The 25,168-nt window shown below is 44.7% G+C and overlaps 1 protein-coding gene across 5 annotated transcripts in view; it reads left to right on the forward strand.

The window, feature by feature from the left end:
• The window catches only part of LOC106560154 (60S ribosomal protein L17-like), a 59,313-nt gene extending 44,392 nt beyond the window's left edge, over positions 1-14,921 (forward strand). For all 5 annotated transcript variants that reach the window (XM_038569038.1, XM_038569040.1, XM_038569039.1 and 2 more), the window contains one exon: positions 14,017-14,921. In XM_038569038.1, the coding sequence (XP_038424966.1) occupies positions 14,101-14,655 (555 nt within the window). In that variant the 5' untranslated portion in view covers positions 14,017-14,100 and the 3' untranslated portion in view covers positions 14,656-14,921. The remainder of the gene's footprint in view (positions 1-14,016) is intronic.
• The last annotated feature ends 10,247 nt before the right edge of the window (positions 14,922-25,168 follow it).

Raw genomic sequence — 25,168 nt, forward strand, 5'->3', positions numbered from 1 at the left:
GTCTGGCTCAGACTGACACTTTTCTTGCCAATGATGGCATCTAAGGCCAAGGCCATGGGAAGGCACTTTTGTAAGTATGTTGTTTGTCATATTTAATCTCATCTAGTGGTTAAGAGTATGACATCTAGAGTCAGGCAGATTTGGGTTTGAATCCTGGGTATGTCACTTACTAGCTGTGTGATCTTGGACAAGTAATGTGACTTCCCTGAGCCATTGTTCCTTATCTTTAAAATAAAAAAATAACAGATAAACGTATTCGATTGTTGTGAGATAATAATGTGTATAAAGCATTTGGCCTAATGCCTAATTTAGTAAATATTCTATGTATGTTACTTAAGCTGCTTCTTTAATCCCTAAATTTTTAAAAAATTATTTATTTATAATCTCTATATCTGATGTGGGGCTTGAATTCATGATCCTGAGATCAAGAGTCACATGCTCTTCTGACTGAGCCAATCAGACAACCCTTTTCTGATTATTAATGTATCTCTCCTGTGAATCAGGGTAAATTCTCAGCTGACATTCAAGACTCTCTATGATCAGTATTCAGGGTGTGTTTCCAATCTTTTTTTAAAAAAGATTTTACTTATTTATTCATGAGCGACAGAGAGAGAGAGAGAGAGAGAGAGGCAGGCAGAGACATAGCTGCAGGGAGAAGCAGGCTCCCTGCAGGGAGCCTGAAGTGAGACTTTCTCCCAGGATCCCTGGATCATGACCTGAACCAAAAGCAGATGCTCAATCACTGAGCCACCCTGGCATCCCTGTCTTTCCAGCCTTATCTCCACTGCTCCATTGAGCTTACTCTATCAATCAAAATCTCACGTCCTTGCTCTTGTTCATGCTGTTCTCTTAAATGAAACTCTTCCCTTATCATCATCATGTGTTGAGAATCTTCCCAACTATCACGACCGAAGCTCAATATCATGTAACCCAGGAGGAGCTCCTGGCTGCCCCATTCAGAGGTTCTCTAGAGCTGCCTCATTACTATTGTAACTGCCTTCAGTCAAGAATCAGGAGATGAGATAGGCTCGTGAGCATAAAATTTATGAGAATGTTCATGTGACAAATGTCCTGAGTTTCTATGAATGTGCCCCTCCTGGAGAGTTGATCTCTGAATGCCTTGGGCCTTAGAGGCCCTGTTGGCTCCAGAATTTCTGCACTGCGGGGCTAGGAGGCATTCTGGTTGGGGGCGCGGGGGGAAGCTAGCAATCTTGTTTTGTCTGGCAAGGACACTGATTTCACTTGTGTTGTACGCTTATTAAGGATGGCTTAGGGGAGGGGATAAGAGGTTAGGGTTGAGTGCCATGGATGTTTCTTAATCTGTGAGTGAGTGAACGGAGTCCTTAAGCCTGGCCAATAACTGAACCAGCTCTAACCTAACATGTTTTTTGAAAGTGAGAATATAAAAACAAACACAAAACATGAGGAAGTCAGGTGGAAGTCTGTCAGTGGAAACAAGCCAGAGTGTTAAAATGTGTCATTCCACAGTCTCTTCCAGGTCCCTTTGTGAAAGGCCTTCTTTTTTTTTTTTTTTTTTTTTTGTGAAAGGCCTTCTGAAGAGGTAAGACTTTTGCCTGGTTTGGGTGGGCTGGGCTGGCTAGCGTGGGGTGAGAACTTGAACTTCAAATCAAAAGACAGAGAAGTAAGGCCTAGGCAGGAAAGGATTTACCTTTTCAGGGACCTCTCAGGTCTGATGGGAGCTTGTTCTAAATCTATCTGCCAGGAACCATGGTTAGGTGGTCAGGCTAGGACTAGAGATCTACTTCTCTCTAGGAAGTGTGTTGAGGGCAGTCCCCAGGGATCCCAGGGGTGTGGCTATGCTTTGGAGCATGAAATTTGGTGAGTGTGCAACCTGGTATGTAGACATCTTTCCCGGGATCAAAGGGCTGGTTAAGGGAGGGGTGCAGTATAAAGGGAAAGCCAGGGAATGACCCAGGCCTGACACAGAGGACTCAAGAGATGCTTGCTTCTTTGGATTGCTATGTAAGGCAACAAAGGATGAGTTAATCCCAGAGGTGATGGAGAGTCTTTCAGAATACAGCTCTGGAAAAATCCTCATTTTGCCATACTCTGGGTTAGGTCCCAGCCCTTCTCTGACTTTTTCTCTGGAAATTTTGTTCTTCTCTTAGACTTTGAGGAATCATGAGTGCCATTTGCCAAATATTTCCAGTTCTCTATTCCAAGCGTGTGGTAAGATTGCACTTCCGGGCACTCTTGTGGCTGGCTGGAACCCAAGTGACCATTTATGGTCAATGGGCTGTGAATGAAAGACATACATCACTTCTGGTCCATAGCATTTCATTGCCAATACAAGACCCTTCACAGCTCTCTTTCTGGCAATGGTTTAGATGATGTTCAAGACGATGGCTGATCTATTGGCTTAAGTTCCCAAGTGAGGAGATGTGGAGCAGAGCCTCCAGCCATGAACAGCTAGCATAGGGGGAAATAAACCTTTGTTGTTTTAAACCATTTCTTTCTATTAATTTACCCCACTGAAAATCCAGTTGTCCTGTGTATTCCCAGGTTTTACTGTCCCACAATTTTGCAAGACCTGCTTGCTTGCTTGCTTGCTTTTCTTTCTTTCTTTCCTTTTTTCAAGATTCTGCACCTCTTTTCCTGGTTCCTGTTCTTTGTAAACATATCCCTGGATCCCAGTGCTACCTTGTCACTGCTTAGCTCCAACCTCAGGGTCCCTAGAGTCCCCTCTTTGACCATGAAGAAAGATGGGTTCTCCTCAGGCAAGATTGCAGAGCTGAAGCAGGAGTGGGCACAGGGTATATGGTAGCCAGCCTCTAAGAGGGCTGTGGTGACGCCCACCTTCTGGTAGTCACACCTTTGTGTCGTTTTCTTCCACGTGGTACCAGTGTAGATCTGTGTGATCAATAGAACGTGGCACAGGTCGTGGTATGTCACTTCTAAGATTAGATTATAGACAATTGTAATTTCAGTCTTGGTTACTCTTTTGATAATTCACTCTGGGGAAGGCCTGGCATGGGAAACTATGGGGAGGTCCTTGTGACAAGGAACTAAAGCTTCCTACCCTGTAAGTAAACTTGATGTTCCAGACCCAACCAAGCCTCAATGACTGAGCCCTACAGAACACTTTGCTACCTTACAAAAGATCCTGAGCTAGAACCACCTTGCTAAAGCCTCTCCTGAATTCCTGATTCTGTAATCAGGGTTTATTGCTTTAAGATAGTAAGTTTGGAATAGCTCATTATGCAGCAATAAACTGCACCTAATCCAGGCCAGGTGCTAGGGAGGTTGTAGTTTGGATATCAAAGCACAGTATGATAATGATGATAGATCTCTGCTTGGCCTGGTTGTGTCCCTTGCTCTGGGACAGATCTGGCCTTTGTGCATAGTTGCTGACAAACCTCTCTGTACAGCACTCAATCCAGGGGAGGAGGGAAGAAATATGAACATAGTTTGGTGTCCATCACCTAGAAATGTCTCTTAACCCAGTCCCAAGAGACTTACTCAAGCCTGTCTTGTGATGAACGGGGAGTTCTAAGCAAACAATGAATCCATTTTACAAAGGATGTGAAACATTGGTGGGCTAGCCACATTGCTCTGGGACACTTTTGTTCACCATGTAGAGAGAGGGAGCTGGCGTGACACTGTGAGAAGCCCGGCTCCCTCCTGTGGAGTGATGGATGTCAGAGATAGGTGAACAGAGATACCCTCTGTGGGACACATTCCATAAGATTGAGGGCCTAAGTTATCAAGGGGGAGCAGTGAGCTGGTGAAATCAGGACAATTGTTGTTCAAAGCATCTTCACTTAGGTTTGTTACCTTGCAGGGCTTGGGGAAATTTGAGGTTCAATAATAGTGACCACAAATACTATTCTTCCTCTTAGTAAGCATTTGCTATGTCTGACTTCAAAGTAAATAGTTCATGTACATCATAATTCTCAAGCTCTGAAGTAATCTATAAGGTGGATGTAATTCCCGTTTTATAGATTACATAACTTGTTTCTTCCAAGCACTTTCTCCAAAAGTCAAAGCAGGCATCACATGTGCAGACACTTTCCATTTTATTTTTTTAAATTATTTATTTATTTATTTGGGAGAGAGAGCATAAGTCGGAGGAGGGGCATTGGGAGAGAGAGAAGCAGACTCCCTGCTGAGCAGGGAGGCTGACATGGGCTCCATCCCAGGACCCCAAGATCACGATCTGAGCTGAAGGCAGATGCTTAAGTAACTGAGCTACCCAGGTGTCTCAACAACATCTTCCAATCTTTTTTTTTTTTTAAGATTTTATTTATTTATTCATGACAGACACACAGAGAGAGGCAGAGACATACACAGAGGGAGAAGCAGGCTCCCTGTGGGGAGCATGATGTGGGACTTCATCCCAAGACCCTGGGATCACAACCTGAGCCAAAGGCAGATGCTCAACCACTGAGCCACCCAGGTGCCCGACACCTTCCATTCTTACAGGTGGAGTCGTCTGGCCTCCCCATCTGACTGGAGGGCCCAATTCCAGTTGTGTTATCAGTACATGTAAATTTGGTCTCTTTGTGAGACCAGGTCTCCGGGAAGAGAGCCCATGCCACAGCCTGGCCTAAGGCTCCTGGCTGCAGGAACTGACCTGCATTTATCCTCGGAGTTAGCAAAACGTGCAGATAACTTATAAGGGCAGTTGGCAGAATGCATTTGAAGTGAAGTACAAACCTCCTGCACTTTAGCTCTACAAACACAGGGGTCTCTGCAGATAGGAGTCACATCCCTGGAAGCAATCTAGTTACAGTGAATGAGGCCTCTGTCCCTTCAAGACTGAGTTCCAGGTAATGACAAAAGGAGAGGTGGGGAACAACAATGTGAATATGCTTACCACTACCGGAAGTACCCTGAAAAAATGGTTAAGATGGTAAATCTTATGTTCTGTATTTTTAATCACAAAATAAGAAAAAAGGATATGGGAAGTTGTCATCAGTTAGTATGTGGAATCTGCTAGAAAGAAGTGACTGGCCTAGGGAGGTTTAGTGTGAGTCTGTGTGGGATATGGAGCAACAGGTGGAGAGGTGAACGAGCAGGTCATACTCTGTCATGGCAAGAAGACCACAGACGATGAGTACAGAAACTCCATCTGGATCCAGTACTGGTGAGGAGGGATTTGTAGTTAATCTTGAATCCCCAATGTGGCTGCGACTGCGGTACTTTAGTATAAACACACACACACACATGCACACACATGCACACACACACACTGTAATGTAAATGTATTACATTATAATGTAAACTGGATAATATATATGTGTAATATGTATACATGTATGTGTGTGTATATATGTATATATATATAATTAATAAACAGTAATACATAGTTGATAACATAGGATGGGTGCACATCTTTCAAATGATCCTTTTGTCACCTTTCCAAAGTCCTGGGTTACAGAGGCCTTTCAGGCTTGGTTCAGTGGGAGGCCTGCATAGGCAGACCCACAGCACTATAGTCAATATTGCAGGGCTGAGTGCAAGTCCCAGGTGAGCTGCCCCCATTCCTATCTGTCCTGTCTACATGTTAAACTCACAGAAGAGTGCAGAAAGCCAGCAAGAGAGAAACAGCCTTGTTCCTCACAATCTAGTGGGAAACCCTGACCTGGCTCTCAGAGATAAGCCCTGTGGGTACTGAGGTCCGCGATGAGTCTGGGGAGAGAATAGGTTTGTGAATCTTGGCTTCTTCTGAAAGGTCATGAGGCCTCGGTGCTGGACTTGAGCATTTGGGAGGGGAGCTGTGGCTCCTTTTTGGGCTCCCTGAGAAATGACTATCCTTTAGAGAGACAAAGCTTGACTGAGGTGCTAAACTGGAGTGACATCTGATTCTGGGAGCTTCTGAGCTCTCTATCCTCTCTGCCAAGGCTCCGGAATGGTATTCTGGAGTATCCCTCCTGGCTAGCTAGGACCAGGGAGGACCTCCACCTTTGAACATGCCACACCTTGCATGGATTTGAAAGTGGCTCCACACCCCCATCCTCCTCCGCTCAGCCCACAACTGTCTCTTATCCTAGATTATAATTCCTCTGAGGGCAGACACCATGTCTCATTCATCATGTGAGCTTCTGGAGCTTCTCTTTCCCTCTGTCTCTCCTGTGCCTTGCATATGATATAAAATAGAGGATCCTAGTGACCTCTGGCTAAAAACCCTTGTCCCTAGATGCTCCTCTTGGCTGTACTGTCTTTTCCTCTTTTCCCTACAAACCAATTGCTGCGGCTTTATAACTTTACACTGTCAGCCAGAGTTCTTAAACTGCACTTTATCTTAGTCTGTTGTCTCAAGATTCTTGCTTGATTCCTCCCTGTCTGGCAACCTCCCAGATAAATCACAGCCAGTCCCATCCATGCTACACCTCTCCCCAGAATATCTAACACCAGGGCAGAGTTAGAAGGGCCTTGGGAGAACATCCAGGAAGCCCTGTATTAGAGATGGGAAAACAAGACCCCTGAGGGGAAAAGGGACTTGCCCAAGGTCATGGTTTTGAGTCTGGGCCAGAAGTCAGCTCTCCTGCCTTTCAGGAGCTCCAGGGCTCAGAATGCTGGTCTGGAGGCCTCCATCTTCATGCTGCCTGATGTTTGGAAAGGGCCTTTTTCTGATCCTCACCTTTCAGGCATCACGTATCTGGAGAGCCGGGTTGATAGTTTGGCCAGCCAAGAGTGTCTGCTCCAGGGCCCAAGCAAAAAGAGATGGCCCGAGGGAGTGGAGACCATAGCTGGTGGCCCTCTTGACATTCTTTCCATGTAAGGACTTCTGTCAAAGAGTAGTTTGACAATGAACTCAATGAACAAATGTGTCTTGCTCGAATTCACTCTGAACGTGAACTTAGCAAAGCGTTCAGGGCCATTGGAACTCCCTGCCTATTCCATCTGCCTTCTGGCAGGAGGACTGTTTTGTTTTCGTGGCCTTGTGGTAATGTTTTTTTCATTAGGAGAGGTTGATTCCTGCCTGAGTCCCACCCAAGGCCGCCGGCTGCATGTCTGAGTTCAGGAGGAGACTAAGGTGGTATTGCTGCTTCATAAAGCTCTTTGCCAGACACTTCTCACTTGGTCCCCAGTAAATACCTGGGTAACAGGCAGGAAAATCCTTATTAGACCCAAGTTTATAGAAGACATTATGGCCCAGAGAGGATGAATGATTAATCCAAGGCCATGCAGCCAGTGAATTACCGATTGGGGAAATTTGTAGTGCTCGAATTCTAGCTCTGCTATTTATTAGGAAGATCATTTGAATCTAGGCCCCTGCTCACTAGTTGCGGGATCTTGAGCATTACTTAGCCATGGTGCCTCAGTTTCTTCTTCACTTTTAAAATAAAGGACATAGCATGTCCTTCATTGGAATGTTGGGGGATTAAATGAGTCAATATATGTAAAGTACTTACCTCTGCCTGGCAATCAGTAAGTGCTATGTAATGTTAGAAATTGCTGTTATTGACAGGTCTGGCTCTGTTTTGAGATAGGACAAGTCTCCTCAGAGCTCAGATAAGCAAAAGCTCATAGTGCTACAAAAAAAGTCTCAGAGATAATCCGGTTTGTTCACTCATTTAATTTTGTTATTTTTAAAGCTTGACATTTGAAGATAATCATATAAAATTACTCTTGGGATGTATAGTAATTAGGCACACAAGGTCAAAGTTTCACATAAATGGTTGAAATTATGTGGCCAAAAGTTTTTTAAAATTTTTCTCTTTTTTTGTTATTCTTTGGTGTCTATAATAGACATCCATGTCAACACATTTCTCCATTACATGCATCATTTAATCCTGATTATATGCACTGACAATGACTCACATTAAGAGACAAAAATAGAGAAAAAACAGTATTACTCATAATATTCGGGAAGCGGGGGAGGGGAAATGGGAGGAAGTGTAAGGATGTTAATTTCCTTATCTTTCATAGCAGCCAGTCAGTTGATAGATACTGTCTAAAATTGATGCATGTTTAAAAAAACATAGTGGGGGCAGGCCCAGTGGCTCAGCGGTTTAGCGCCTGCCTTCAGCCCAGGGCCTGATCCTGGAGACCCAGGATCAAGTCCCACGTTGGGCTCCACGCAGGGAGCCTGCTCCTCCCTCTGCCTGTGTCTCTGCCTCTCTCTCTCTGTCTCTTAATAATAAATAAAATATTAAAAGAAAAACATAGTGATTCTAGCTTCTTAATATTTTTTAATAATATATTTTCTTAACCTCAGAGGTATTTTTGAGAAATAATATCTCCTGTGGAGAATAGAGAAAGTCCAGCAATTCCATTAGTTTTTCTTTAGTGTCATTGTCTTTTGTGATATTCAAGAAAAATTTTTAAAAAAATTTAAAGATTTTGTTTATTCATGAGCAACACAGAGAGAGAAAGAGAGAGAGAGAGAGAGAGAGAGGGAGGCAGAGACAGAGGGAAGGGGAGGCAGGCTCCATGCAGGGAACCTGATGTGGGATTCGATCCTAGGACTCCAGGATCACACCCTGGGCTGAGGCAGGCACCCAACCACTGAGCCACCCAGGGATCCTCAGAAAATTAAATTTTATACCATTTAAATTTTTTTATTTTTTAAGTGATTGCTACACCCAACATAGGGTTTGAACTCATGATCCTGAGATGAGAAGTTATATGCTCTCCTGGCTGAGTCAGTCAGCGCCTCTTCATTTTTTAAAAAAAGATTTTATTTGTTTATTTGAGAGAGAAAGAGAGAGCACAAACGGGGGGAGAAGGGGCAGAGGAAGAGGGAGGAATGGGCTCCTCCCTGAGCAGGGGCCCTGCCGTGGGGCTGGATCCCAGGACCCTGGGTTCATGACTTGAGCCAAAGGCAGATGCTTAACTGACTGAGCCACCCAAGTGCCCCACCAGTCAGGTGCCTCTTCTTTTTTGGATAGTATATAAAGTATTATCAATTTTTAATCAACTATTTCTCTATACCCATCCATCCATCCATCCATCCATCCATCCACCCACCTGTCTATCCACTCTCCCTTATTGGTTACCTATCTATCCTTCTCTTTATATGTAGAAAGACAACTATCTGTAATGATGTTCTCTTGTGCTGGCCATGACTATTGTGAAGTGGTGGGATCTCGAAATTTTAAAATATCTTTTATGTGCTCTTCAGCATTGTGTGAATTTTTTATTATAAGCATGTATCATTTTTTCTCTAAAGGTTTATTAATCCCTTTTCATATTATAAGAATAATATATTGTCAGTGTAGAAAAGTTACAGAATATAGCTAAATAAGAGAAATAAAAATCACTCACCATCCTATCATTCTTTCCTATATTTTCCCTTACATGTTGGTACACATTTTGTATATACACATTGTTTCGTTCCAAAGATGGGATTGTAATATATGTAATTAGTTTTTGTTTTCAGTTAAAGATACATCTTGAAAGGCATGTATCATTTTTATAAAAGTAAAGTCTAATCTTTAAAAAAGAGAGGGAGACAGTGTTTTAAGATTTTCCCAACATTTGGACTTTCTTTGCTCTTGCCACCGCTCCTACATTATACTCCAGAATAAAGGGTTTCAGGCTCATACAATACACACAGTAGTCACACCCCAGGCAGTCGTTTTACCCCCCACCCCCGTTCCCACAGTTTACATCAGGGGTCCTTAGTGCTGGGGAACTTGAGTGGCAGGAACCTTTTGCAAAAAGGCTGTGAATAGCCTGGTAGGGAGGCATATAACTGAGGGAAGATGGCCAAGGACAGGGAGACAGGAAAAGGGCTCTGATTCCCTGGCATTTCTTCATTTTACATATGATGAGACCAAGCCTAGAGAAGAAGAGTGACATGTTCAGAGTCAGCCAGCCTGTCACATGCATCCAAGGCAATCAGTTGCTCCTTCCATGGCAATTGATTCTTTGCCCCAGGTCCTATAAGTAAGGAGAGATGGTAGGGCTTCAGGTCCTTACTCTTGATGTGAAAAATGGAGAAAAAAGGGAATTTCAGGGCGTGTTAGAGGGAGGGTGTGGGTTGCTCCCCCTCTAGTAGCTAGTCCTGTTTTCTATTAGGTCTGCCATAATTAGCATCTGTAGGGACTGCAAGATCTCCTGAAGACATCTATAGCAGCTACTGCGCTGAGTGTTTAGATTCAGAGAAAAGATGTCTTGGACAGATAGATAGGTCTGGGTTTGAGTGGAGAAGATTCAGAAGACTCTGGCAAATGATTATTGTCTTCCCTATTCCAACCAGAAGACATTGACTTATGTTTACCTACAATCTCATAGTACTTTATATTTCTTTGGGATGGGTGGTGGTAGGATTATGGAGGGGGTTCTTTCACAATTCTTAAGAAGGGCAGCCTTTGTCCAAGTCGAGGATATTGTCAGCACCTCCTTGGTGGACAGCTCCACAGCAGCCACTAGAATCTCAACTCAATGGGGCCATTGGGCCACTGGTGTTCTCTGAATGATGGCTTATCTTTGTCTTGTTATTTCTCCTTTCTTTCTTAAGAAAATTCACGTTGTTGTAAGAGGACTTCAATTCAAGTGACTTTATTCTTTAAAATACACAAGACTATGTATAAGAAGGAATATCAAGTTGTTCTGAATAAAGGATTCCTTTGGCTAAATATAAAGTCTGAATGATTGAACTAGAAATAGCTCAGGCCTATGTGTATGTGTGTGTCATAGCTCAGGAATCTTTTGTAATAGGACTTTCAGATCCAAACCAACATCAAGAACACATCATCTTACAAAAATTGTTTTGGGCTACTTCCCAGTGTTAATGCAATAAGGGAGAGGTTAGTTAGACACTGAAATCTTAGAATTTCAAGGATTTTTAAATATTTTAAGGCTAGTGCTTATAATATTTGAAATCTGGGCTGTCTCAGGAAACCCAAAATTATAATTATTATGCCTATAACCAGCAATCTAGAATGACTCAGGTTGAAGAGTGAAGTCTAACTGGAAATGGAGGTTTTGGAATTATGAATGCCCTGGGAGGAAAAAAAATGATGATGTACAGAGGTTTCTTTGCTAAGAGTGAACAGGAAGTTTTGAAAAAATGTGATTCCATCTGTTGCTTCACTTAATAGAGATAGAACATTGCCAGCACCAGGTCAGGTGCTGGCTGGAAAGGCTGGTTGGTTTCCATTAGGCTCCTTATAAAGCCACCTTTACCTGGCCCAGAGTCTTGTTCCAAACATGGCCGGCTTGGAAATGTAATTTTGTTAATACTGAGAGTAGCTCTATTTCACTCACAATAAGGTTTCACTGCCCAAGCTTGCAACAGCTTGTTTTATAAATTATTTGCCCGGTTTTCATTGGGAATGAGAAAATAGAACTCCGTGGGGACTGGACATTTTGCTTCTAGTCAGTATCCCCTCTTTTTCTACAGAAAAACCAACAAGGAAACCAGATTATAATCAGAAGGTTGCTTGGTGGGCTTGGAATAAGAATAAGGGGAGGTTGATTTATGATGGTGAGGTTTGATGGCAGCAGGTCTGATCCACCATTCCTCTCATGTCCAGAATGGAGGAACACCTGCCACTGTAGCTGGATAGATTTAGGCCTTGGGTCAATGAACTGACTCTCTTTTGGATGCCTCTAAAAGTAAGCCCTGATACAAGGATTTGAGTTATTTGGGAGGGGTTCCAGGAAACAATGGTAGCAGAGTAAGGAGGTTAAACAGAGAAGGGAAGGAAGCCAATACAGGTGTGTTACCAAACAAGTTACCATCACAGGCAACTGGAACTTAACTTCACAGTGTACAATATGCATCTCAGTGTTAACCTATCCAAGTGTAAGAGATCTGGGCTTTTTATCCACCAACCCTCATAAGTCATTGTTTGAGTGATGATCCTCACCACAGGGTTGGGTTGAGTAAGTTGATTTGCCAACATATCCATCCTACCATAGATGTAGACAGAATGCACTCTAGTGGTCAGAAAGAGTCCATAGATCAAGAGACACAGCTGTGCCAGTTAGGAGACATTCTGGTGGGCATCAAAATGAGTCAGGCTGAGGTGATAGAATTGGGGGCATGGGGAGCATATGCTACACCCTCTGTCCATCCTCATATTGTGGATACTATCTCTGCTTACTTTCATTTTCATCCTTTTTTTTTTTAAGGTTTTATTTATTTATTCATGATAGAGAGAGAGACAGAGACACAGGCAGAGGGAGAAGTAGGCTCCATTCAGGGAGCCTGACGAAGGACTCGATCCTGGGACTCCAGGATCATGTCCTGGGCCAAAGGCAGGTGCTAAATCGCTGAGCCACTTTCTACTCTTCCAGCCCCCTTGCCACCTTCCCAAGTCCCTCGATATCCCTCTCCGAGTCTCTGATTCATCCTCAGAACATGGATCCCCATGTTCATTTTTTTTGATTGTGCTTGTATCACTGCTAATATCCTTTATGATCGTTTCATCTTATTTATTTATTTATATTTATCATTTATTTTATTTTTAAAATAAGTTTGTTAAGTCTAATAAGTTAGATTTTGCTTTTCCTACTTCTGACCCCAGGAATAGTCTAGGATTATTGCTTTTTACACGTTTCTATTTTTATTTAGAATGTAGGAGTTTTAATAGTTTAGTTAGAATTTTGGGAGTGCCTTGCTGATGACCATATGTACTGCTTCCAGGAGGTGGGGGCGGGGTTGAGGAGAAATGCATCAGTAATCAGAAAAAGAAGAACATTTAGAAACAGATTATCTGATGAGTTCTGAACTTTTTATGGAACTTGACTGCTGAATCTTGAGTTCATCTGGAAGAGAAAGGACACAAACATAGCCAAGAACATTTTGAAAAAAACAATGGTGAAAAATTTGCCCTATCAAATAACAAAATATACTATAAAGCTACGGTGGTTAAAACATTGTGGTTTGGGCACAGGAATAGACAATTCCATGGAAAAGAATATAGTCCAGAAACAGAGTTATCTCTACATGGGAGTTTAGTGTATGACGAATATAGTATTTCAAATAAGAGGATAAAGGGAAGGGAGTAATTGTGAATTATAAAATGGTGTTATTTGATATCTGAAAGATAATTCTTTGGAAGAGAAGTTAGATTCTTATCCACACATACACAAAAATAAAATTCAAATAGATATAATATTAAAGAATAAACTAAGGGCACCTGGATGGCTCAGTCAGTTAAGCATCTGCCTTTGGCTTAGGTCATGATCCCAGGGTCTTGGGATGGAGCCCTGCCTAGGGCTCCCTGCTCAGTGGGGAGTCTGCTTCTCCCTCTCCCTTTGCCCCTCCCCCTCCCCCTGCTTGTGCTCTTTCTTGTGCATGCTCTCTCTCTCAAATGAATAAATAAAATCTTAGAAAAAAAGAACAAACTAAAACATTTTAGAATAAAATATATCGAAGTATTTTTTAATCTTGTTGGGGGGAAGTCCATTTTAAGTAAGAGACAAAAATTTAGAAGACTGGAAGAGGCTGGCAGATTTGACTACATAATATTTATGTGCAAGCTAAAGCACCATCAATAAGTTACAAACACAAACTCTCTGAAATTCTGTTCCCTTCTCTTGAGTTCTTGTCTTTCTACTCTTCCAGCCCTCTTGCCACCTTCCCAAGTCCCTCGATATCCCTCTCTGAGTCTCTGATTCATCCTCTTTGGGTTTCCCCTCTTCTCCTGTCTTCTCTTCTGAGTTTGTCTCCTAGTCTGTTTGCTCGAGAAAAACCAAGGGTCCAAGACAGACAAACAGTGAAGTATAGACTGAGGAAGCAATAAGAAAAAAAAAAAAAAAAGCTGAGGGGTGGGGAAGATTTGCACTAAATATATAACAATATTAAGATTTGCAAAGTATATATGGCAACAGTAAGTCTATAAAAAGGCTAAGGTGTCATTAGATATTAGGATATAAAATTAGGATATAAAATCAAGGATCTGAATACGCAGTTCAAATATCTAAAAATGCAAGTGGCTTGGTGGGTGTACTGGGGGACCACCGATTCCCTTCTTCAGAGTGGGGTACCCATCTCTCAGATTCAGGACTCTCCATGCCTCATGGCTCTCACCTGAATTCCCCTCCAGGAATTTTCATTTATTTGGAACAAAAAGACATTTTTGTGTTCTCTAGGAAAACAGTCACATAGAAGCCTGACATACACTAAGAAAGATGCCATTGGGTCTTCCCCCACGCAGCCTGAGGTGACATCCGAAAATGGTTTGCTACTCGCTGGACCCAGAAAACCCTACAAAATCATGCAAATCAAGAGGTTCAAATCTTCGTGTTTACTTTAAGAACACGCATGAAACTTCCCAGGCCATCAAGGGTATGCATATCCAAAAAGCCACCAAGTATCTGAAAGATGTCACTTTGCAGAAGCAGTGTGTGCCATTCCATCGCTACAATGGTGGAGTTGGTAGGTGTGCCCAGGCCAAACAGTGGGGCTGGACACAGGGTCGGTGGCCCAAGAAGAGTGCTGACTTTTTACTGCACATGCTTAAAAATGCAGAGAGTAATGCTCAACTTAAGGGTTTAGATGTAGATTCTCTGGTCAATGAGCACATCCAGGTGAACAAAGCCCCCAGGATGCGGCGTAGAACTTACAGGGCTCATGTCCGTATTAACCCATACATGAACTCTCCGTGCCACATGGAGATGATTCTTACTGAAAAAGAGCAAATTGTTCCTAAACTAGAAGAGGAGGTTGCACAGAAGAAAAAGATACCCCAGAAGAAACTAAAGAAACAAAAACTTATGGCCCAGGAGTAAATTCCGCATAGAATAAATGCAAATTAAAAAAAAAAAGAAAGGTGTCACTGTCAGTCATTCATAAATAAAAATGGTCTTCACAGCTGCCACTATAATCATCGATTTCCTAAATGTAACTTCAGACTTTTTAATTTAAACCCTGAATTATCTTCCCATATAAAAATGTGAATGACCTAATTCGCTTTTATGTGGATTATATTTTATTGTCTAAATCAATATTTAAATCTAAATCAATATTTAGAAATAAAATATTGTATTTTCTTGTATTTTGTTTTTGTATTTTCTTGCCTTTATGTCAGCCTGTGAGGTGATTGGGAAATTTGCCTTGCCTTCCCTAATTTCATGGAAGGAGATCTTACCTCTGTCTGGGGGTACCCTGCCTTCATACCAGTCAGTACCCGAGGGCCAGGAGAGCGGCAGCAGTTGCATGCTTCGCTGGGATGTGACTGTCCTCAGAACACAGAATCACCGTGTGGACTGGAGCAGAACTGCAGTTATGTGAGTTGGTGAAAGGGAAATGTCCCTGACAACAACAACAGCTGGGGTTGTAATTGTGATTCCTCTGGCAGCTCTTCGAGTCCATGTACTTGTCCTCCCACATCACCTCCCCTCATTTGCAATGTGATAGGATGTTTACTGCCCACCTTGAGCAGTTGAGGCCCAGAAAGGCCAAACAAGGAGAGGCCTTGAACTCAAATGTCAGACAACACATATTCCTGAATGGGAGCATGGCTTCCCTAAAAAGCACTTCTTTCCTCTACACTCCTTTTTTTTTTTTTTTTTTTTTTTTTTTTTTTTTTTTTTTCCTCTACACTCCTAAAGGCCCTTGTACATTCCTGGTTATTTCAGATTGGAAGCATCTCTGTAACTCTTGGACTATTCCTGTGGCACATGGGTGAGTGTGAGGTGGTTACAGTCTACCATCAGACATACTTTTTACTGTCAGGGATTCATGTACACCTGTAGAGTCCAGAGCATGCAGCAAAAGATTTGTTTATTTTCTCATCAAATAATTCATGGGTCCATACACAAATAGCCTTGGATATGAAATGGGAGCTCCCTTTGCTCTCTTTACTTCCCTTATGGTCCTAATTCTTTTTTCCACTTCTTGGGCTCTCCCAGGGTTTGAACTCCATTCTAGAATTGCTGGCATCATACTCCGAGATCTTCAGGTTTTAATGTCCTTCAAAACCATCAGTTAGAAGCGTTCATAGAACATTATTGTCTTCCATAGACTGGGATTTTTATACTAGCAGAGTTTCTGTCCCTCTACTGTGACTATCTAGACACAAACCTTCCCCACAGGAGATGATGGGGTTACATGTAGGTAAGAAGTGGATGAGGGGGAAGGAAAACCTCATGCTGCTACTGTATCCCCTGGGGCGGTCTCCTCACCAGATGGTGGGCTTCTTGAGGGCAGGGCTGTGCCACGATCCCTCCTACCCTACACTAAGCAGAGGGTCCACTGCACAGTAAAAAGTTCAACAAACACTGCATGATTGAAAACACTCAGGCTGGAGAGAAGCAGACCCCGACAGCATTCTGGAAACCCACACCTCCTCCACAAATGGCTGGGGTGACTCCTTTTTATTCATCCGTTCAGCGACATTAACAACTATCTTCACCAGCCCTGGGTTGGGGAGAACAAGGCTCTATCCGTCACCTCAAAGAGCTTCTGAGCTGCTCTGGAGGAACCAGGCAAGCCAAACAACCCCAGCACTAACTCATTATTACTAGGACTGAGGTTGACACAGGACATGGTGAGAGCTTAGAGGAAGGGCCTCCATCCAGATGGGGGAACTGGGGAAGGCTTGAAGTTTTCTAGAAGCTAAGATCCTGGCCGGAGACGGGAGGGAGGGCGAGAGGAGCCAGCAATGAGGGAGCTGGCCTGCAGTGGGGCCAACAAAAAAACTTGGCGAGGCCACGAAGGGGAGTGAGAAGCCTCAAATGTAGCGTTGACACTGTTTTTCTTTCTTCTGGAGAGCTGCCACGTGCCGCCACAGAGAGCATTTCACGGCTAGATGCATATTATTGCAATGTGTTTATCTAGGAAACCAGAGCCCAGCTCCAGCATCTGGTTTTCAGCACAATCCTGAATGAAGTCCAACTTTCCAGTTGGGTTAATGAAAATAAAACTTGGGAAGTTGTGGGCTGGCTGCACCAGGGGTTGAGTCCTGGGCTCACGCAGGGTCACGGATCGCAGGGCCGGAAGGGCTCAGGCAGGTCATGGATTTGTTGTGGGCTGGCCATGAGGCCGGCACCAAAGACAACCATGCACAGGATGGGAGAGCTGCCTGGACTGGCCCTGAGGAACACACCTCACGCAGGAATGGATGTTTTTGGATTCTATCTGTCTCAACCCGACAAAAGTTGACCAAGCACCTACTATGGCCAAGGGACTGGGCTGGGTGGGGCGTTGGGGGTGCGATGCAGATGTGAACTCAAGCCTGACTCTAGCCTGCTGGAGCACAGACCAGTCGGGGAGAGGCCTGACCAGACAAGCTGACCCATGAGCAGGATCTGATGACAGCCCCCATCAGCTCTCACCACTTTGAAGCTATCAGGAGGCTTAGGATCAAAGAGGGGCCCATTTTTAAAAGCCAGCTTCAGAAAAAGATACAGCCAGGCTTCAGAGAGCCCTGGAATCCACAACAGAAAGTCCACGGATTCTCCTTGCCCCTCATGTCTGCAGTTTTGCGTATTTGCCTCATTCTCCTCTCTCACTGCATACTGGGTTTCTCTGCTCTCCAGGCTATGCGACAAGAAAACGATTTCCCCATAGCTTCTGAGTTCCCATGAGGCTCTTTCTCTTCCTTCCCCAAATTCAAATTCCTTGGGAGGAGGTTTTAATTGGCCCTGGTGGTGACAGGCTCACTCTTGGTCAAATCAGCGATGGCTAGGGATCAGCGTCACATCTGTAAATGCTGCTAAGGGGAGCCCCACCTGAGATCCCATGCCCAAGGCTCCTTTTCCTGTTGAAGTGGTTACAGTAAGGCACAAATCACACATAGCTTCTCCTCTGACCCCAGCTCCACCTTTGTGAGGGAAACACAATAGGGAAATGGAAGCTCACTTGTTAGTGTCAGAAACAGGGCTGGCCCTGGAGCTCCTAACTCCCAGCCCAGTGCTCTTTCCACTACACACTGTTCCTTTGGTCCTGATGTGAAGCCAGCGATTGTGAAATAGACTCTGCCTATGCAGTTTTCCCTCGGGAGCATCGGCAGAATGAGCAGTGTTGATTAGAGAGAATTTTGTTGGCAGGCCTTGGAGTGAGCTGGGAGCCAAATACCAGCGGTTGTGGCTCCCTGTGACCCAGAAGGTGTGTCATAGGTTCCTGATAGGATGACCTCCGACAGGGATGTGAGGATCCTGGGGGAGAGAAGGCCCCTTACTCTTCCCTTCTTTACCTGGAGGCTGCTTCTTAGGACAATGTAGGAAAGGCCCAGGCAAGACAATAAGGAGGTGCCTCTTCCTCCAGAGTCTTGGCTCAAACTAGGGAATCAGAGAGTCATAAAATGGCCTTGGGTGGAGAAGAAGACTTTTACTGAAGTTACAGAGGAGAGTCCTCAAGCCATGCCAGAGAGCTAGTTCCTGAAGGACCCCAAGGGAAAGGACATTTGGTGTCTCCTGGTCATCCTTCAAATCTCCTGGCAACGACATTTTTCTTTCATCTCACCTCTTGGTATGGGAAGTAATGTGAAGATTCTTGAGGATGCTGTCAGTTTTATGTACACTTTGCTGCTCCTGCTTGGATCTTTCCAGAATTTCATGATTGCAGTCGTTGATGTTACCATTTCCAGGTCTGAGCCCATCCCAGGGCCTAAGCCAATACTGATGGGAGCCTCAGTCCTCATTCTACAGCTCCTGAAATCATTTTCCTGTCAGTAGACTTGGTGTGGGGAGCACCAGGCTGGGCCCCTGGTTGGGCTCTTCCAGCCTTACTGTGTTAGTATAGTGACAGACTGGGCTGCTACCTTGGTCCCTTCTTCCTAGTTCACTTGATTGTACTTTCCTGAGCTCAAACTGCTTGGGGCTGTGTATCCACTTACAAACTTTGAACCTGGCATCCATTCCTCTAGCCATTGATGAATGGAACCCTGTGCACTGTGATGCAGCTCTGCCTGGTTCCATGTTGCCTCTCATTTCTGCCTAACTAGACAGGCTGTCTTTAATATTAGTGCCAACCAGGAGTGCCCTCTGAACTGTGCACCTGCCCATTTTGTAGCTGGGCTGGAACTCCTAGTTCTGCTTAATGAGGAGGCGCTCTCCCTTTTCCCTTGTTCCTCCCCTTGGCCTTGCATACTTCTGTGTGTCCATTCTAGTGATACTTGGCATGGGCTGTGCTTCCTGTCCCACTGGCTCTTGCACTGGTCTTCTCTCCATTCCATTTGTGTCTCTTCCATTGGATGCAAGGGTTGTTGGGAGTCAATGGGCAGCAACCTTATGCCAGGAGAAAGATCTCCTAGTGTACCAAGAATCAAGATTGTTGGGCAGCCCTGGTGGCGCAGCAGTTTAGCACCCCCTGCAGCCCGGGGTGTGATCCCGGAGACCTGGGATCGAATCCCACGTTGGGCCCTCTGCCTGTGTCTCTGCCTCTCTCTCTGTGTCTCTATGAATGGATAAATAAAATCTTTTTTTTTTGATAAATAAAATCTTGAAAAAAAGAATCAAGACTGTCATGTAAATATGTCCCAGAGTATTATGGATCATCCTACATCAGCTCATTAACCAACAGGATTAACCTAAATATGAGCAGCTCTGCTCAAGGTGAAGAAGGAGAAAAGCAGACTATATTCTTCATTCTTTTGATTTTTAATTCTCCTTCCCATGATGCAGGCAGGTATCACCTGAGTACACTCATGGTTGACCTTTCCCAACTTCTTTCTCAATCCTCAGGTAGTGAAATGACATTGTTTACATCTTTGAACTTGGGTCTATTTAAACTTTCTGCAGGTGCAGGGTCTGTTCTTTGTAATCACCTCCCCTTCCTTAGACATGGTTTGTATAGCTTTTGCCCAAGGCTGAAATTCCCTCATTCACCTACCCACCCACCCATCCACCCACCAACCTTCAGTTATTCAGTCAGTGCTTCTGCCAGAGTCTGTGCTAGGCAATGAGAACACAGCAATAAATAAGCCATGGTTTCTTCCCTCCAGAAGCTTTGTGCTCTGTCTCTGTCTCCCCAGTACTTCTCCGCTGGACTCACTGAAGTGTCCACCTTTGGGCCTGGGCTCATTCTGGTGGGGATGACAGACGAAAGTGGTGGAGACTGAGAATAAACATGTAAACATATAATTAACTGCTAATTGGGGAAACATGGTATAGGAAATAAATGGGATGGCCAGAGAGTAACAAGGAACTAGAGGAGGATCTATTTAGAAAGGATGTCAACAGTAGGCTTCCATAGGAAGTGACTTTTAAGCTGAGATCTGAACGATTATGGTAGAGGCATAAAAATGTACAGACAGCAAGATATAAAAAATGCTAGGGCCCTGAGGTGGGAAAGAAAATGTGTTCTTAAAATGGAAAGGCAGTGTGGCCTAAGTACGCACAGCAAACGAGGAAGTGGCATGAAATGAGACCAGGGAAGCAGGCAGGAGACATACTAGTGCATACCTTTTTGGCTACGGTGAGGAAGTTGGAAAGGGACATAACTTAGACGAGGATTGGTGTGATCTGTTTTATATGTTTAAAATGTCATTTATAAAATATGAATATTAAATATAAACAAAAATAGAAAATTTTAATATCAGTTACTCTCACTGCTGTGTGGAAAGTAGACTGGAGAGGAGTCACATGGAAGCAGGAGAATAAGCAGGAACAACCGTAGGCTTTTAGCAGAGAGGTAGGTGATGGCGGCTTGATCCAATGTCATGGAATTGAAGACACATTTTGGATACAGAACAAGAAGATCAGATATGGTAGGTGAGGGAGGCTCCACATTTGTTCCCATGTTTCGGGCTTCAGAAACTGATTGGGTAGTAGTGCCATTAACTGGGAGATGAGACAGAAAGGAGAGAAGCTTCAAAGATTAGGGGAAGGAAATTCAGAGTTCAGACTTGGGCATGTTAAGATTTATTTATGTACTTATTATTTGAGAGAAGAGGGAAGGGCAAAGGGAAAGGGAAAGAGAGAGAGAAAGAGAATCTCAGACTCCCTGCTGAGTGCAGAGCCCTACATGAGGCTTGATCTCACGACCTTGAGATCATGACCTGAGCCAAAATCAAGAGTTGGGCGCCTGACTGAGCCACCCAGGTGCCCCAGACCTGGGCATGTTGAGACCTTCATTAGGTATCCAAATGGGTCAGGTAGGCAGGTGGATATATCAGACTGTCACTCATCCAAGAGGTTTGGGCTGGAGTTACATAAATCAGACTTGTTAGCACATGGAGAATAGATAAGACAGGAGGGACACTTTCTGCTTTCCTTGGAACATTGCACCAGAGCAAATATCTTTCATGCTGTCTTGAGGAAGGAGGTCAGGGAGGGGATCCCAGAACACCCTTCTAATAGAAGGCTCTTGAGTTCCTGCAGGGCCAGGACTATGCAAGAGTAATGATTCAATTGGGGCAGGAGAATGTTCTCTTCTCCACTGGGACCAGGCTTTCCTAGGATTGTTCTAAATTCCATTGATTATTTTTTGCTTTGCCCTGGAAACAACTACTTTTTATGTAAGCCCTCTCCGAAAGTGACAAATCATGGAAAAATTCTCTTGAATTTGGATTCAGCAAAGGCAGAGATGGCACATCTTGCTCTGTGGTGTGGAGGACATCCCGAGGATGCACCAGAGGCAAAAAAGCTGGGAAATGGATGCAGGTGGCCCGGCTGAGTCATTGTAATTCTTCACCCCTGAAAAATCCATGCATAGCTTCACGCAATGTGTGGAGGGACAGCAGGGTGGGATGGGGGCACTCTGACGTGTCTGATATTCAAAGCAGGAAGGAAAAAATTAGAAAGGGAGGAGAAAATGTAATTTCTGTGGGGCAGAAGGACATGGCGTGCTTCCCTAGCTTCCAGGAAGAATGTTTCCTGCCTGGGGCTCTGGGCTTTCCCTATGGCTGAACACTCTGGGATAGAAGACTATGCCTGGACCTCAAGGACCCTCTAGTAGAGGTTCCTGCTCCATCATTCTTGACTTTAGAGGTCACATTTGGGAAAGCAGAGTCCTTTCCCTGCTCCCCACATGCAGGGGTTCCTGAGCTACCTGTTTAGGGGTGAAGTGCTTTAACTCCTCCCTCCTGTGCCTGCTCCTATTTCTTTGATTAACCTCTCCCTTTCCTCTCTGTTTCTTATCCCTTCTCATATCTTTATTTCCTGACTCCTTACCTCACAATGGAATGAGGCGGTGGGTACGGGCAATAGTGTTGGCTATAGCTGTAGAATACTGATGGTGGGAATAGAAAGTGAGGAAGGAGCAGAGAAGCTTCTGTGTGCCTTGACCCCAGAAGATACTTCTTCAAGCCTCAAGGCTGAGATACTCTGATCAAGGAGGAGACTCAGGGTAGAGCTGGAACTCAGGTGGACAGGGAGAAGGGAGGCAGCTGTCTCCTTGGGCACATGTCTAAAACACAGTTTTCAAGGTGGTATGTTGACACAACAATTGAGATTATAATAAAGGGGCACCTGGGTGGCTCAATGGTTGAGTGGGTGCCTTTGGCTCAGGTCCTCATCCTGGGGTTCTGGGATTAAGTGCTGTATCGGTTTCCTGTGGGGACCCTGCTTCTTCCTCTGCCTGTGTCTCAGCCTCTCTCTCTCTGTGTCTCTCATGAATAAAGAGATTTTTAAAAATTAAAAAAAAAAGATTATAATGAAGAAAGGATGGTGGAAGCAATGTTGAAAGCACAGGCATAAACTGGTAGAGATAGTCAAAGTGTCGCCCCCTAGTGGTCCTTCTCCCTCACTACCCTTCTCCAGTTGCCAAGTGGTTCTCCCAAAGGTTGAACCGTGTCCCATTTCTGAGGATAAGACAATGAACCGTACCTGGAGGCAAAGCAATGGCTGTTGAGAATTCAGTCACAGAGGTGCCCAGGAAATGCTGGCACAGAGCTCTGGACAGTAAAACTGCCTCTCCCCTTTCTTTTATTGTCCACCTCATGAGTTTAATGGAGTGACTACACCAACCCTGGGCAAACGCTCCATTGGCCTCTTCATCTTTCTCAGAGTAAAATCCAAAGTTCTTATCACAGGATTTTAAAAAAAGATTTTATTTATTTACTCATGAGAGACACAGAGAGAGAGAGACAGAGATATAGGCAGAAGGAGAAGCAGGCTCCCTGTAGGGAGCCTGATGTGGGCGGGACTTGATCCCAGGACCCTGGGATCATGACCTGAGCCAAAGGCAGACAGATGCTCAACCACTGAGCCACCCAGGTGCCCCTCTTACCACCGAATTATGATCCTATCTAACGTGATCTCCCACTACTTCTACTATAATCTCTCTTGTTCACACTACTGCGGCCATACTGGCCTCCTTGCCGCTCAAGCATGCCAGCACATCATGCCTCAAGGTCTTTACATTTGCTGTTCCCTTGGCTTGGAAAGTTCTTCTTTCCAAGACCTGCCCAGCTCACTCCCTGGCTTCCTTCAGTCCTCTGTTCAAATGCTACCTTAACAAAAAGACTTTCTGCAGGCATTCTATTTAAATTAGACACCTCCCTCATGTCCTTCTCCTCTATCCATCCCTTTACCATGCTTAATTTTTCCTCATAGCTCTTTATCATCCTGTAAAATATTATACCTATCTGTTTTCTTGTCTGTTTTTCTGTGCTTGAATGTATTTCTTTTCTTTTCTTTTTCTTTTTTTTTTTTTTTGCTCATGATTGCATTCCCAGAGCCTAAAATAGTGTCTGGAATGTGTAGAAATTCAATAAATATTTGTGGAGTGAGTGCATAAGTGACTAAATCTGATGAGAACAGAGGTTTTTGGTGACTCTTCAGCATTGATATGTAATCTGCAAAATGAATGTTTGTTACACTTATCGACATTTTCTTTAAATTAAATCCGTTTTCTCATAATCTTGTCTCATCACTACAAGGGACCTCTTCCGTGTTGGGTCATGAGCCAATCTATTCCTGGAAAGGATTACAAGGAGCAGGACAGGCCAGCAGGGTGATGCTCAAGTTGGATCCTTGGTGCTTGAGAAGAAGGCCATAGCACTGCCAGGACTTCCATAATGATCTCACACTTATTTGAATTTCCTCAGGAAGGAAGCTTGGGCTATGTTCCTCTCTGGATGAACTGGAGAGAAGGATTGTATTATTAGTCAGGGTTTTCTAGAGAAAACAGAACCAAGAGGATACACACACACACATTCATATGAGTCTGTCTATCTATATTAGGAAGGATATCTATATCAGGAAGCTGGGTGAAGCACGTACAGGAAATGGGTAAGAGTACATGGGGGTGGGGGTCAGTTAGGAGGGAAGAATGTTAGATGAGAGAGGTACAGGTACAGATTTGAAGGAAGAGAAATTGAGGGAGTGTCAGTGGATGGACCATTGCCTCAGTAGAGTAGATGGAGAGGATATTCTGAAAATACTGAGGTTGGCAAAGAATGTTTTGGGGGTTGAGGGGGGAGAAGAGAGGGGTTGCTTGTTGGCTAGAAAAGTGGGGAGACCCTGGGGCTGAATGAGGGTCTTCGGGAAGGCTCCCTGGTAGATGGAGATCATGACTGCCGTGGAGTCAAACTTCTCTGTAAATGCAGTCCTCACTGGCAAATGGTCTGGGGATCAGAGAAGAGGGACCGGAAGTCAAGGAAACCAGAGGGTGCATGGCTGACCTGCACTGGGAGAACTGGGAGAGAGAGGTCTGGAACCCAGAGGTCATCCAGAGGCTCAAGGGCAGGCCAGGTAGAAATAAGGTGTAGAGCTGGGGGCTGTGCCCTTGAAGGGGGCCTCCAGAGCTGGTGGAGATGGCAGGCCTCCTCATGGTGACTGTGTGCCCTACCCCGGGATGTGCTCTTTCCTGCCTCTGACACATCCTGGCAGTGGCAACTCCATGCTCCCCTTCTTCCCTGCGCTCTCCCAGTTGCCCGGACTTGCCTCCTCGCGGCACTTTTCAGGCTGGATGGAAAGTGACCCTGTCTACGACCCCATTCATGAGATTTGTACCTCCTGGGGGACAGGCTCGAGTCCTGCTCATATGTGGGGCTCCTGAGCCTGCACATCTGGCCCCCGCACCCCCTCGTGGGTTCTCCTGCCCGGGTTTACGAGGGGACCCTGGAGGCCTGGGGCTCCGCACCCCTCGCGGCGAGGGGAGGGGCCGGGCAGCTCTTCTTCGGCCTCTGCTTTCCCTTTTCTTTCTTTCCTGCCTCCCTGGCCCGGCTTTTCCACTCTGTTCTAGAGAAAGGTGATAGAAAGATCTAGACCAGATAGTGGCCTCCGAAGTGCCGAAACAGCCCCCGACGCCCAGCCCCGCGGCCGCAGCGAGCGGCCCGAGGCTCCTCCAGGCGGCTGCACCGCCTCCACCCCACGGGTCCCGGTGCTCTGAGACCTCAGACTCCCGGCGGGAAGC

Source organism: Canis lupus, chromosome 21, assembly GCF_011100685.1.
Source record: "Canis lupus familiaris isolate Mischka breed German Shepherd chromosome 21, alternate assembly UU_Cfam_GSD_1.0, whole genome shotgun sequence".
NCBI classification, from domain to species: Eukaryota; Metazoa; Chordata; class Mammalia; order Carnivora; family Canidae; genus Canis; species Canis lupus.